Genomic DNA, 14,505 nt, shown 5'->3' with positions numbered 1-14,505 from the left:
CTACAGCAGCTCCTTTAAATGTCTTCTTTTTTTTATTGGAGTTTGTCTGTTTGTTCTTCTGTAAGCGCATTGAGAGCGTGGCTCTCCTTGCCTGTTATTTCCTGTTATCACCATATGGTTCCTCTCGGGTACCCTGCTGTGAAAAATTGCACAAGGAATTATGACAATGTACAAGGTGTTTTAACACAAAACATGTGAATTCATTTTTTTCCCCGAGCAAACGTTAAACATCACTCGCGCTGTCAGTCCAAAACCCGGGAGAAAGTCAAAAGACCAAAGGAGTTTGGTCAAAACAACGCATAGTCCGATGGGGCGGTGACAAGCACGGAAATGTGCTTCCCGCCTGTCGGCGCTGCCGTGTGTATACGCCACAAGCAAACCACTGTGTCATCTAGTCTCCATGCTGTAACATCTTGCATTCGTTCCAGGGCAACAGAATAGCGTGGCAGACGGCGGTTAGTCGCAAGTATTGGCGTCTTTTAATAATTTCGGGGTGCATAATATTGCTTGCAGACATTTACAAGCGTATAGGAATAACATAAATGTGCACGTTGTAGCTCGCTGTCCGTTCGCAACGTATACGCCGTCTCGTCGAGACGGACACGCCTCGCGAGCACTTAGCTTAGCAATTAGCATGGCAAAGGCACGTCAACTTAGCCGCTACGACAGACAAGCATACTACCACTCGCCCTGACGCACATCAATGGCAACTCTGAGCCTCTGTAATGTTGCAAACCCCTTCATAAACGTCATCAACTGAGAACTGTGCGCGTCGTTTATTTCTACCTTGGATGCATTATTCAGGGTTGCGCTTGTTTTGATTCCACAAGTGAGCGTTTATTTCGGGAGCAACACTTTTTGTTCGCGTTTAATTAAGTATAAAAAAACAACGACACCGAATTGTTTAAATGCATAATAAAAATAATGTTAATAGATAAACTGCCTTTATAATGTGTAATTACTGTACGCATTGTAGTATTCACATCTTGGACGTCTGTCTTTAATTAAAGAGGCGTGACTTAGTGCTTGACACGGGCTGGACTCTGGTTGGCCGGCGCCTTGGTATAAATAAAACCACTTAAATATATATATATATATATATATATATATATATAGATAGATAGATAGATAGATATAGTTGTTGACGTCTAAGTGAAAGGTAAGTGTGGCTCTCCTTGCCTACATGCGGGAGCATGATGGTAGGTTAATTGCTCTATGGACTATATGCACGCAGCACTTCCGCGTTCGATGTCGTAAGGCACCGAAGCTTCCGGTGCAAGGTAAACACTAGCAGAGCACGCTCTTCATGTGATGTACCTCTAGCCCCAAGTCCACTCCTTTGTTTAACACTAGGACCACCCGAATTATAATACTACTTAGATCTCCTGGAGTCGTCATTTTTCTTTGATTGGACAGTCTAAATAAAATGTTTGATGTGTTTTGAAAAATAAAAAATAAAAAAAATTAATGTGGCTTAATGTGAGCAAACTACGACCGATCAGCATCAAAATACTGTGGCCGTTGCTTTGATCATTTCAGAGAGTAAAGTGGGTATAAGTGGAGATGTGCGTGTGAATTTTGTTGGCAATTGGTCGTAGTTTTCTAATATTAAGCCATTGATAGAATAATTGGTGTGAACCTGACAGCCGTGTTAGGCTTTTTGACATGAAGGGTTTTAGACCGTCCCATTTTGACAGCTTGAGCTTTGGCAAAGACGTCATCGCCTAAAATGATTATTACTCGCTGTTTGAGTCACTATTAAAGGTATTTTATTTATTAAAAGTGTGTTCTGAGCACATTTGAATGTAAATGATATACTTTAGCTCCTCCCTTGGGACCACCAGTTCATCGAGTCCCATTATTCCCCATCTGAGGCAAACGGGTGCGGGTGTTGCGGTTGCTCCTCTTCACTGGAGGGAGGCTGCTCTTGCACCGGCCCGCTGTCTCAATCATCCAAAGGCTCAGCCTTGTCAATGTTTTGACACAGATGTAATGCTTCCCCTACTGTAAAACATTTTTCTTATTGACCATGGTGACTTCTCAAAAATCAATGCTGCTGCTGAAAAGTGGAAGGACTCAAATATTTGTATATTTCTTAATACAACAAAATGGCAGCATGAGAATAATATTTATACAGACACAGATAAAGTTGAAAGGCCAGGAACATCGTTAATCTATGCACACAGAGTAACAATAACACATCAAAAGCTTGAGAACTTAAGGCTGTGGGAGTTATGGTTAAACAAACAGCGCCATTGTGTGGTTGACGGCTGCATTATTACATCAGTAGGCGCTGCTCATCAAAATGCAGTAACACCGTGTAGAATGTATTTACAGTATCTGGGTACTGTACGGTGAACGCGTACTGTCCTCTCACCTCTTCTTCATGAATACGTGCAACCACACACAAAAAAAGAGTCCTGAAAAATACCCCAAAACGTTGACACTTTATAGAAATTCTCTGAAGTAAAACTGCTTCAAAACAATGGCGCTCGACATGACAGGAAGGTGCACTGCCCTATGAGATTTTACCGGTAATGTCACCCACTCCAACGCATGTAGTCCATTATTTTTTATTTACTTAACTTCCCTAAAGGCAACACAAAGCATAACATTGACCAAGTGACAGCTCGTAATTTGAAAAACATGTAAATCAAGGGTACCTTTGGATGCAGTGCAAAGCCCACATCCGGCTGGCAACAACTTTTACGCTTTATACTTTGTAACATTCACTTTTTGTCCCGCGCTGCAGGTACAAAATACAATGGAGGTGCAAATTGAACAGCAGGACGAAGATCTCACATTTGGCACTACAGATACCAATGGTAAGCCGAGGTGTTTTTTTTAATATGCGCTATAAATACAGTATGTTTAGTTCTCCAGATAGCTTCACAGGCAAGTATGAATCTATATAGTGAACACTTAATATTCAGAGGTGAGTGACCAAGACTCTGAATAGCAAAGCTATGCGAATACTAGATGCCCCACCCAAATACTTGACTGTATTAATAGTTTACACTTTAAATACCCAAAACTATGATGACAAAACACTTAAATATTTCAAACTCATCTGACACTACTCTTAAAAATAAATGGCTTCTACGGATCATTTGATTTTCAAAATTCCCTTGTTTCTTCTAACGTTATCTTTCTATGTTTGCTTCTTCTTCTAACATTGCTTTCAATGGTACGGCTCAGATTAGCGTAAAGAAAGACCAACGTTAACAGACGTTAGCTCCAATGCTAGCTTGCAAAGTTCGCTTCAACATTAGCTTCCAAAGTTGTCTCCCATGTTACCGGTAGCTTTAGCTTCAGAAGTTAGCTTCCTATGTTTTTCTTGGGTTAGCATTCAATATTCCTTCGAACGTTAGTGCTAAAGATGACCAATGTTAGCTTCTGACGTTAGTTCATACGTTAGCATCCAATGTTTGTTGTCTGAAATAAATCATACTACTAGTACCAAAAATAAATTCAAATCATTCATTCTTAAACCTCTCTGAGGTTGGCAGCTATGCAGCTGTCAGCCATTTTGCTCGCTAACTCAGTTACTTGAGTAGCCATTTTGACCTGTTCTGCATAAGACAGTGGAAAAAGTTGGATTTTCACGGCATGGGATCTTTAAAGAATAGTTTTATGTCCTATAGGCAAATCTACAAATAGGGGAGTTTGTGAATCAGCAAGGGATCATTAAATCGACAGTATTTGTAGTCATCCTGACAGCTTCAAAGCATGTAGCTGAACTAGCTCACTTGAGGTAAAAGAAAATAGATCATTCTTGGCTGCAGCTTTGTAGCAGATGGTGGAGGAATACTGCTGTTCTGTGGCTCCCAAGCACATTTTTTTTTCATTCCGGACGGGAACGCGCTGCATCTGAGTGGTTTCCAGTCTGTGCTTGGCTGCCAACTGATACATAGTGAAAACCCAGCGCTGCTCACGTTATGTATTTTAGCCCAACGAGCACTTACCGTGTACTGGAAGGGACAACAGAGATACTGTGATATTGGATTGTACCTTCACTTGGTTCGTTTTCTTTTTGTTTGAGTGAAGTGGAAAAAAAAAAATGTTGAGCAATTAAGGTGCTGTTATGAGAAAAGAAATCAGTTTTCCTTAATATGTGAAATATGACTCATTTGTAGCTGTCAAGTTGTAGCCATGAATTAAGACGAAACTATTGACCAGTCAAAGACATTATTATTAATTATGTCATGTCCCCGTTGGTCTTCCCCGCCAGGTAAGCGTCCGGCAGAGGACATGGACGAGGAGCACGCCTTCAAGCGCTCGCGCAACGCCGACGAGATGCTAGAGCTTCGCGTGCTGCTCCAGAGCAAAGTGAGGAGGCCACCTGTCACTTTTGTTTGTCTTGATTTTTCTTCCTGTTTTCTGAGAATGATTCCCCCCCCTCGCCCTGCCCCCCCCTTGCTGCTTAACAGAACGCCGGCGCAGTTATCGGAAAGGGCGGCAAGAACATAAAAGCTCTGCGCACCGACGTGAGTAAACACATGAAATGTTCTATAGTTGCTTTTTAAAGTATCCCAACAGCGAGTCGTAATTGTAACACCTTGGTGTATTTCCTCAGTCTTATTTTTGCTTTTATTCAAAATGCGTTTTGTCCGTTTGAATGTAGGGATGGGCAAAATAACTATTTGAAATATAATTTTCAGTAAGATGGCGAGACCTGAATGTTCGGAACATTTAGTTTAGCGCAATGTCCTCCATTTTGAATTCCACACAGAATTCTTCACGATCCATTAATCTCATTTTTAAAACATTATTCACATAACTGAAGTAGATTGTGTCAAAAAAGGACTTCATTCTTGTAATGTTCTTTTTTCTTGTTATATTACTTTGTTGAAAAAAAATGCCCATCCCTACACTTAATACTGCTTGAGGTTTTAACGTCGGCCAAAACTCATATCTCCCTTATATTTTGTGTAAATGTCAACTCATCTAATATGACACATGCGAAAATCCAGCGGTGGTCTCTGACCGTTTGTTTTGACCAAGCCACACTTCCTGTTTCTCTCACATTTTGCCTAAAAGATAAAAGTTGAGCGTGCATTCAATTAAAAATGTATTCCTTCTCCCCCTCTTTTCCCCCCTTGTCCTTTCTTTTTTTTTAAAAATTGTTTTATTTTATTTTCTTTTTTTTTTTGTGAATGTTTTGGCCACCTTCTACCCTTTGCCCATGTACTGGACCGACATGCCCCTCCTGCGTTGGCCCAATCCAACCCCCGAACGCCCGCCCGCCCGCCCGCCCACCTGCCACCCCCTGGTCGACCTTGCCCATAACCCGTGCCCCTAACACGTGATTGAATCCCCCCCGCCCGCCCGCCCGCCCAATGCTCTCCAACCACCACCTCCACCTCCATGCAGTACAATGCCAGTGTATCAGTCCCAGACAGCAGTGGCCCAGAGCGGTATGTCCCACCAATTATTGCCTCACTGCCTGATGACAACGTCATGAATAAGCTGCCTTCTGTTTTTCGCTGTTACGTTTATATTTCATACAAATGATGACAGTGACCCCCCCTCCCCCCCCCCACCTTCCCCAACCGCCAAATCCCCTCTACCCACCTTCCCCAACCCTTCCACATGTCCTCTTGATGTTTCTGTCCATTCCTAAACGTCTTTGCCACTTTAACCATGACATTTGGTGATACTGTCCGATTGAAGGTGCGCAAGGCAGGCGGACATCTTTTTACTCAAGCCCTACCCATTCAAAAGCGCTCTCTCCCCTCCTTCATCCCTCCATTTCCTCGCATTGCCGCCCATGGCATCCCCCCTATTTGCTCATCCATCCATTGTCGCTTTGCAACCACCCAGCTCCGCCTGCTATTAACATGTTTCGACTCATAAAGAAACAGGATGAAAATGTCACATCGCAATTGCACTAACCCAAACTGTCAGCGCAGTATCACCTTCCAGATGGAGCAGTATAACAAGAATTTATACGTAAGTTGGAGATTGCCATAGTGAAGTGACAAATGTACTCACAGTCCGCACTGAAGTGATACAATTTTATTCAAAAAAAAAAAAAAAAATTAAGATTCTGGTGAAAGTAGGACTTCCGATTCAACTCTTAAGGGGCAATGTGTCGAAAGTTTTGATTTTTCAATGGCCATTCATTTTAAAAACCCACTATTCATTTCAACAATATGCAAAAAAAATATGGTCTATCACATCAACGTAATTGTTTTTCAATAATCGTCGGTGAAGTAATCTCTAATACCTACAGGAGGCCGCCGTGTTTCGCTGCCATCTTTGTGCTACGGATACCCAAAGGAGACAAACTTGGCGAACGTAGTTCCTGAGCATCATGACTACTGCATGTGTAACAAATACTACGCAGTTACTTCATGACTTGAGGGAATACTAGAATTCGCTTGTGATGATATTTTTCTTACATCTCTGCTGAAGAAACTGTTGGTAGGCTTGCGACGTGTGGTCTCTCGGAGGCACCGTAGTTCGTGTGCTTCAAAATGCACGCGCGTCCATCTTGCGTTGCATTCTATTAGTTGACCACTAGATGGCACAGAATTCTACACATTGTCCTTTTACCTTAAAATACAACTGTACAGACTCTGAAAAGTACTAATGTACAAAGGTCAAATTACTTTATTTTACCTAATACCTGATTTGATACCTTGGTACAATGGGGAAAAAAACATTTAAAACATGTTCCCACAATGTTGCTAACCTTATGAACAAGCTAATGAGCTAACAATAACAGTTGACAAAAATACACCTTACCTAATTGTTTTTTTTTTTTTTTTCACCATTAGACTGAGAATTTGTTTATGGCAGAAGCTTGTGGTTATAAGTTGATGCAAGGCACCTAAATAAGGCTGTGGTTTGGGAATAATTTGCTTCTTCAAATCTGCCGTCATTGTTGACAAAGTAAGGAGTAGAATGTACCGGCAAAGTACACATAGCAGAAAACGCTAAGTACAGCAACACCACTGGCTGTAGTCTACACTCACCTCCACTAATGCAGTAGTAAAGTCACAAGTTCATTTAACTTAAAAAACGTATGTCGGTATGGTCGCAAACCGAGGAGAAACGAGCGTCGGTCTCCCCCCCCCCCCCCCCCCCCCAAAATTATCCGAGTTATTTGATTAAACGTTGAAGCTGTAGCTGCGTGGCCACGCATTCAAGCTAGCCACCGAATTGTGTTCCGTACATAGCATCGTACGTCGTAAACCGAGGACCCCCTAGACTCACTCGATTTAAATACTCGAAATAACACGCTGCTTTCAGGTCAGTAAATGGACGCTTTCACACAGCCATTGCGGCTCACCCTGTTAAGATGACGCGACAATGGCAGTGTGGTGGCGCCAAATGCATTCGCCCGGGCACTGGATCTCGTGTTTTAAACTGTAAACTCGTGGCTGGTGGCATTCCGCCTCTGTTAGACAATGTTGATAACAGGTTTAACCTTCCCCCTGCTAAACATGGCCCCAAACCTTCCATACACCTCACCTTTTCTTGCACTCCTACTTCCTGTCCTGTGCCACCTTGCAGTGGGTAACCACTCGCATCGCCCCCCCCCCCTCCCCCCCCACCACCGCCTTGCCCGCGTCGTCTGTGACAGGACTTCTCAACTGGTCTCATTTTACCATGTACCCAATAATGCTTGAATGCAGATTTTTTTATTGATTTTTTTCAGTCGCCCAGGGCCCACGTAAACACCGTCTTCAGACGAGTGGGGCTGCATTGAACATATTGTAAAGTTTTTTTTTTTTACTTGACTTCCCTATCAAGCAAGAAAAATAAAATCATTTGGTATTTATCAGTATATTGAAATTCTTAACTAACAGAGTTATTTGGCTAAAATATGACCAGTTGAGAATCACTGGTCAATAAACCCCTCCCCCCCCCCCGCCCACCCGCTCCCCCCTCCTCCCCCTTCCAGTGAGACGTTGTGCTGGCATCGTGTAGTGAGGTCTTGCTTCGGTTAAGTTTCCCCACTTTGTATTCAGTCATTTTATATAAACTGTCCCAGCCCCCCCGACACTTCTTTGACCTCTTGTTAATTGTAGCCATTCGAAAGGCATCCGTCCTTCCAAGATAATCGTATCTAAGTGCATGTTAGTCTTCGTTTCCTCTTTTTCCAAGTTTGATGCCTCCTCGTCCAAGCCTTTCATACTTTATGGGTTTCCTTGACGACTTGTTCTCTGCACTCGGTGATTTCATTTTTGCGTCTTCTCTCTGTAACGCCTCGCTTTCGTTTCGGCTTTCTCGACAGGATCTTGAGCGTGAACGCCAACATTGACACCATCGGAGACATTCTGCTGAAGATCATACCCACTTTAGAGGAGGTAAAAACGCCCTAAAGTGATGTGTACAAAAAAGATTGGCCGATCGTCCGCGTGCAGGACGTTTGCCATCAATGAAATTCATGTTATCATTCTCTCTCTCGCTCTCTCTCTCTCTCTCTCTCTCTCTCTCTTTATATCCTTTGTCTATAATGTATAGATAGACCGATTTTTCAGGACCAGTACCCAGAGCTAGGCATCGTCGAGCGGGGACGGAGGGACGATGCCCAGCTCTGCCGATACCGATTATTAGTAGTTAAGGAGGCCGATAACCGATATTTGAAACCGATATTCATTTTCAGTAAAAAGGAAAATATTCACATAACTTTGTTTTGGTTTCAACACAGTTTTAAATTGATTTGTTATCGGCCATCAAAAAAAAAAAAAAAAAAAAAAAAGGCTGATGCCGATATTTATCAAAATGCAGAATATCAGCGTTGATAATCGTTGTACCCCTACTATAATGTATTTTTGTACTTGAAATCGATAAAACTAGCTCCTTGCGTACAAGAATACAAATTTCAGATGAAGCCCGGCGGGATACATTGTGGTCATCTGCAATGCAAGGCAACTAACTAGTCCCCACCCAATTGTTGTTTATGTAACAAGTACCAGCATTACAGCGGCATCGACTTTGACTGCGAGCTCCGCCTGTTGATCCATCAGAGCTTGGCCGGCGGCATCATCGGCGTGAAAGGCAGCAAGATCAAGGAGCTGCGAGAGGTAGGGCGAGAGTCTTGAAGAGACAGCGTGTCAATTTCTGCTCAGAAATGAGCCATTGCCATCCTGCTTGCTGTAGTAACACTTTTATGATGTTGATCCCTCTCCCGCCAGAATACCCTAACAACCATTAAGCTGTTCCAGGACTGTTGTCCACATTCTACGGACAGAGTTGTCTCTGTGGGCGGGAAGCCGGAGCGAGTCGTCGAATGCATCAAAGTCATCCTAGAGCTGGTAGCTGAGGTGAGTCGAGTATATACACTTCCCCAGACATCTTCATGGCATACAAATGGAAGGCAAAACGGCTAATGATGGACAAAAATAATAGGATAATGTCTTAAAGCGGAGGTCAATTTTTTTCAAGAACTAGTTGAAACGCAGCATTCGGTTTAATTTTTGCGTTAAGCAGCAAAATGCACTCGTTTTTAGCCGTGCCTGGGGGCGGCCATTTTGTCTTCCGTCGACTGAAAATGACATCGCGACCGCTCACAACGACCAATCACGGCTGACCTGTTTTCTGAATCCGAGCCGTGATTGGTCGTTGTGAGCAGTCGTGATGTCATTGTCAGTCGACAGAAGACAAAATGGCCGCCCCCAGAGATGGCTAAAAATGAGTGGATTAACACTTATTCCAAAAATGCAATATTTATCAGAATGCCCTGTTTCAACTAGTGGGCTTGCATAGAACATATTCTCAAAAAAAAAAAATGTTTGCGTTGAATTACACTTTAGTGAATTGCTATGCTGTCGTCCGCATTGTAAATTAAATCCCTCGACAACTCAATAGGCGCGTCAATCGCTCAATGTCCTTGACTATTTTTAACCCTCTAAAATGACACGCTCGTCGGTATGTTTGCAGGCGCCGATCAAAGGCCGCGCCCAGCCTTACGACCCCAACTTCTACGACGAAACGTACGACTACGGCGGCTTCACCGTCATGTTCGAGGAGCGCGGCCGGCGGCCCGGCGGCGGCTTCCCCATCCGCGTGCGAGGCGGCTTCGAGCGCCTGCCCCCCGCACGCAGCAGCCGCCCGCCGCCCGCCTCGCGCCGGGATTACGACGACCTGAGCCCCCGCCGCGGCCCGCCGCCGCCGCCGTTGAGCCGGGGACGCGTGGGCAGCCGAGCACGCAACCTGCCGCTCCCGCCGCCGCCGCCGCGAGGAAGGTGAGGGCAGTGTCCTCCGTTTAGAGCAATATGGAGATTTTCATTTATTATTTTAATTAGATGTATGTTTTTTTTGCACGTCTACTTTATTCTTTGGATTTTATGAACAATATGCTATTTATTTTTTATTTTATTTAATCTTTAGATTTCACCTTAGTCACAAAATATTCTTTTGATTTCATTTCGAATATTTAGTTGTATTCATATTTAGATTTTATTCAATCGATTTGATTACTTTTACTTTTAAAAGAAATGTATATACAATGCATTTTTATGACGCAATTTCTTTTTTTTCCCTAATGATGCTTCTTGTTTACAGCGACAGATTCTCCCACGGCAGTTATCATGACGACAGACCAAGGTGAGAGCAAAAATGTCCTCTTGCGCCTTTCCCTCAGCCTGAATCAACCACGTGAATGCTAATCCTCTTCACGTGTGCAGTGACAGAAGAAGCCGCGGAGGGGACCGCTACGACAGCATGGTGGGTGCCGCCGTCTGCCCAGTTCTTTTCCGACGGCGATCGGAATTCCTCGTCCGAGCGTAGCACAAGCACGGCCGCCACGAACGCTGACACGGCCGCCACGAACGTGTTTTTTTTTTTTTTTTTTTTTTTCCTTTCCTTCAGAGGCTCGTGGTTGCCCGGCAACGGTCGTCTCCTTGGTTGCCTCTCGGCAAGCAGGGTACGACCGTCCGGAGTCATTCCTTTTCAGCCTCCCTTCAAATTTATAATAATTAATCGGTGATGCGGTTGTTAGTAATTGGATTTTGTGGATTAATGCCGTCAAACAGAGGCCAAATGACTGCGACTGTCTGATGCGCTGTTGACTCACTCTCAACTATGAGAACATGACGTCAGGCAGGGGAGGTTTGGAAGTTATTCGGCTCAATGGTCCAAAACAATTTCAGAACATCGATTCACTTCCATTAGAACAGTATCGAACAGATGCTATTGTGATGATCAATGCGGAGGCATAATCAAATTGATGAATCGGAAAAACTATTTTTTTTTTTTTTTTTGGGTGAGTAAAAAATAGAATTGAACAAATTATATTTATCGTCATTTTCCCCACAGTCAAGCGAGGAAATGTAGTTAAACGCATTTCTCCGTAACAACCAATCTGATGAGATTTTGAAGATGGACAGTCGTGATATGCACGATATTGCGAGACCAATTGATGTGCGGCTGTTGACTCGATCGCAGGACTTCAAGTCGAAGGCCGGTTTCAGCCAAGTAGGGCGTCAACCAAGGGACGGTTCCAAGGCCATAAAAGTTTCGACTTGACCCACATACCGTGTGTATAAAGTTATACAATAACGGGGACGTGCTTATGCGGCGAGACACTTAGTTCCAAAGTTCAAGTTGTGCCAGAAGGACCGCAGGTGTGACATTTCAGGTCAACAATGTGTGAAACATTAATAATGTGTGTGTGTGCCCACATCCACCTGGAACGTTTCCAGAGCCTCACTTGGCGTAGTTATTAAATCTCCCCTGCTTGTCAGAAATTGTATATGGAATGAATATTAAGATGATAAGCCTTATAAATTACCACGGTGAGCATGCCGTCTTTACTCTGACACTAAACCGGATTTTTCTTCTCTCTCGTTGCTGAAATACAGAGCGGAGGCGGTTATGGTGAGTCTCATCATTTGGGTTCGTCTCGCAGAGGTTCAAACTATTTGAATACATTTTATTTGTCATTTTATTTGTCTTGTTTTCTATTCTGATGTCTTCAAGACAACAATTCCTGGGATCACTTTCATTCTGGTGAGTGGAGCACAAAAAAAAAACATTTTCAACCCCCGTCATTCGCAATCGAAGACGCTTCGCGGTTGGCCTGACAGGTGGCCGAGGCTCGTACGGCGACATCGGAGGGCCCGTCATCACGACGCAGGTCACCATCCCCAAAGACGTAAGCGTTCCAAGGCAGGAAATAAGACGTGGATGAGACACGGGTGGTGACGTTGTGTGTGTGTGCGTTTTGCCAGCTCGCCGGTTCCATCATTGGCAAGGGCGGCCAGAGGATCAAGCAGATCCGCCATGAGTCCGGGGCGTCCATCAAGATCGACGAGCCGCTGGAGGGCTCGGAGGACCGCATCATTACCATCATTGGAACGCAGGACCAGATCCAGAATGCACAGTACCTGCTGCAGAACAGGTGAGTGACTCCCAGCGTTACCTTTAGCGTTCACATGCAGATGCACCCGGAAAGCACTCACAGCACTTCCACTTTTTCCCCACACGTTGTTATGTTGCAGCCTCATTCCTCAAAATTCTTCACATGAGGTTGATTTTTATTGGCTATCCAAGTTGAATTTTTCTGTTTCCTCTCCCCCTAGCGTGAAGCAGTATTCCGGTCGTTTCTTCTAGGACGGAAGCAAGACGAGCAAAGCCATGCGCTTTGCGTAACTCTTTGCTCCAGTGCCGACATTCCTCTGATGTGGATGTATCAATTCTACCGTATCCGTAGAAGCTTCTTGAAAATTGTCAAAAAAAAAAGAAAAAAAAAAAAAAGAGAGAAGCTGCCCCAAAACATATTTTTGTGCCGGTGTTGATTATTTTCAAGGACATGATGTGATTCAATAATATTTTACCTTAGTGTTGTTTGCGTTGCAGTGGAGCATGCAGCTTTTTTTTTTTTTTTTTTTTTTTTTTTTTATAAAAGTGAAGTGAGTTTCACACGCTCACATTTTCTGTCCAAGGGAATGAGCAGCAGTTAGCATTATCGACAAAGCTAGCTCGCATCGCTATTTGTTACCAACCTCCTGACAACTTCAAAACTAAAACGGTTAACTGCGAATGTTTTCTTCAGAGGCTTGCGATTTTCCACGTCCTTAGCTAACATTTTAATGTACACGTCTTACTAGAACGCTAAAAAGATGTCACGTGATTGCTTTGAAGTTTGATGAATGTTTGATACTTTTCAAGAGATTTTTACATTTCGTTTTTCATAGAGCGACGAGACGCTGTACAAAAATTGTGTATATAATAATAATTTACATCCATTTTTTTTTTTCCTCTCGCCAAATGAAGGCTTTGATATTTTGGTTTTTTTTTGTTGTTTTTAAGTGTTCATTGTATTCTTGCATTTTTCATCTTGGTGGTTTATAGCCATTTGTAAAATGTTGGGAAATGACACGCTTTCTATGTATCTGTGATTGATATCCCGCAGGTAATTGCCAAATAAAGGTTTGGGGTTTTTTTCAGTCATCACTGGTTTGTTGACTTCTACCGTAGTGCATCAGAGAAAAAACAACTTTTTTTTTTTGGGGGGGGGGCGTTGTGGGGGCTTAACTGGCATAATTCTGCTTTAGTTACCTGCCTACTCCCCCGAATGTAGCATTTTGTTTTGTTGTTTGTTTTGTTTTTTAATCAACCCCCCCCCCCAAAAAAACCCAACATGTTTCCCAAAAAACAAAGTAGGTGGAGCAAAACTGGCACAGCACACCAAGATAAAAACCTTATGCCAGCTGTGAAGCATGGTGGAGGGAGCATCATGGTATGGCTGTGATTTGCTTGCCCAGGACCTGGACAGCTTGCTATCGTTACCGTTATCGTTTACCGACATTTTGCAGAAGAATTTGAGGCCATCTGTCCAACTGTTGGAAGCTCTCAAGAGTTTGGGTGTTGCCGCAGGACAATGATCCAAAATATCGAAGCAAATCAACAACAAAATGGCTTAAGAAGAAAATGCATATTCTGGAGTGGTCAAGTCAGTCCTGACCTCAACCCGAATGAGATGCTGTGGCATGACCTCAAGAGCGCTATTCACACCAGACATCCCAGGAATCTTGCTGAACTGCAACAGTTTTGTAAAGAGGAACGGTCCAAAATTCCTTCGATTGTTGCGCACGTTTGATCCGCAGCAGGAAATGTTTTGTTGTGGTTATTGCCCAAAGGAGGGTCAACCAGTTATTAAATCCAAGGGTTCACTCACCCTTTGCTCCGTCTTGAATGTTCTATGAAAATATGACAGCATTTTTGCGTGGTAATAGTTTAATCAGTCTGTTAGTCTTGTGATTTAAACTGATCAGATTTTATGACCAAATGATGCATTTAAGAAATTCCAAAGGGTTTACACACTTACTTTGCAGCAACACTTCTATATTTTTTGTAAACTTAACTAATCAGCTTTTGGCCAGAATATATACTTTTTTGTAAACTTCTGATTTTCATCCATCCAAATCTGAACCACCGATTTTAAGACATTTAAAAAAAATGTATGCAAAAAATATTTTTTAAATCTGTGTATATTGGTACTGTATTCATTTTATTTCCTCGTCGATTCATATCTGCCTCGTGATACAA

The 14,505-nt window shown here is 43.1% G+C and overlaps 1 protein-coding gene across 3 annotated transcripts; it reads left to right on the top strand.

Annotated features, from left to right (window-relative positions):
* The first annotated feature begins 342 nt into the window (after positions 1–342).
* Positions 343–13,407, top strand: hnrpkl (heterogeneous nuclear ribonucleoprotein K, like). Of its 3 annotated transcripts, none has more exons than XM_086053834.1 (16): positions 343–455; positions 2,753–2,825; positions 4,232–4,329; positions 4,431–4,487; positions 5,374–5,417; positions 8,246–8,318; positions 8,925–9,038; positions 9,150–9,278; positions 9,895–10,199; positions 10,519–10,560; positions 10,641–10,680; positions 11,817–11,832; positions 11,935–11,964; positions 12,042–12,109; positions 12,186–12,355; positions 12,537–13,407. In XM_086053834.1, exons 2-16 carry the CDS (start codon positions 2,765–2,767, stop codon positions 12,565–12,567), a joined length of 1,278 nt encoding a protein of 425 aa, XP_085909960.1. In that variant the 5' UTR covers positions 343–455; positions 2,753–2,764; the 3' UTR covers positions 12,568–13,407. The 3 variants fall into 3 exon arrangements, with proteins under 3 accessions (XP_085909960.1, XP_085909961.1, XP_085909962.1); XM_086053835.1 differs by having other exon boundaries at positions 383–466; XM_086053836.1 differs by lacking the exons at positions 343–455; positions 2,753–2,825 and adding an exon at positions 3,879–4,020.
* The last annotated feature ends 1,098 nt before the right edge of the window (positions 13,408–14,505 follow it).

The sequence above is a fragment of the Filicampus tigris genome, chromosome 15 (genome assembly GCF_054856515.1).
Source record: "Filicampus tigris isolate MCC_2025a chromosome 15, RoL_Ftig_1.0, whole genome shotgun sequence".
Classification (NCBI taxonomy): domain Eukaryota; kingdom Metazoa; phylum Chordata; class Actinopteri; order Syngnathiformes; family Syngnathidae; genus Filicampus; species Filicampus tigris.
This window is presented reverse-complemented; position numbering and strand designations above follow the sequence as displayed.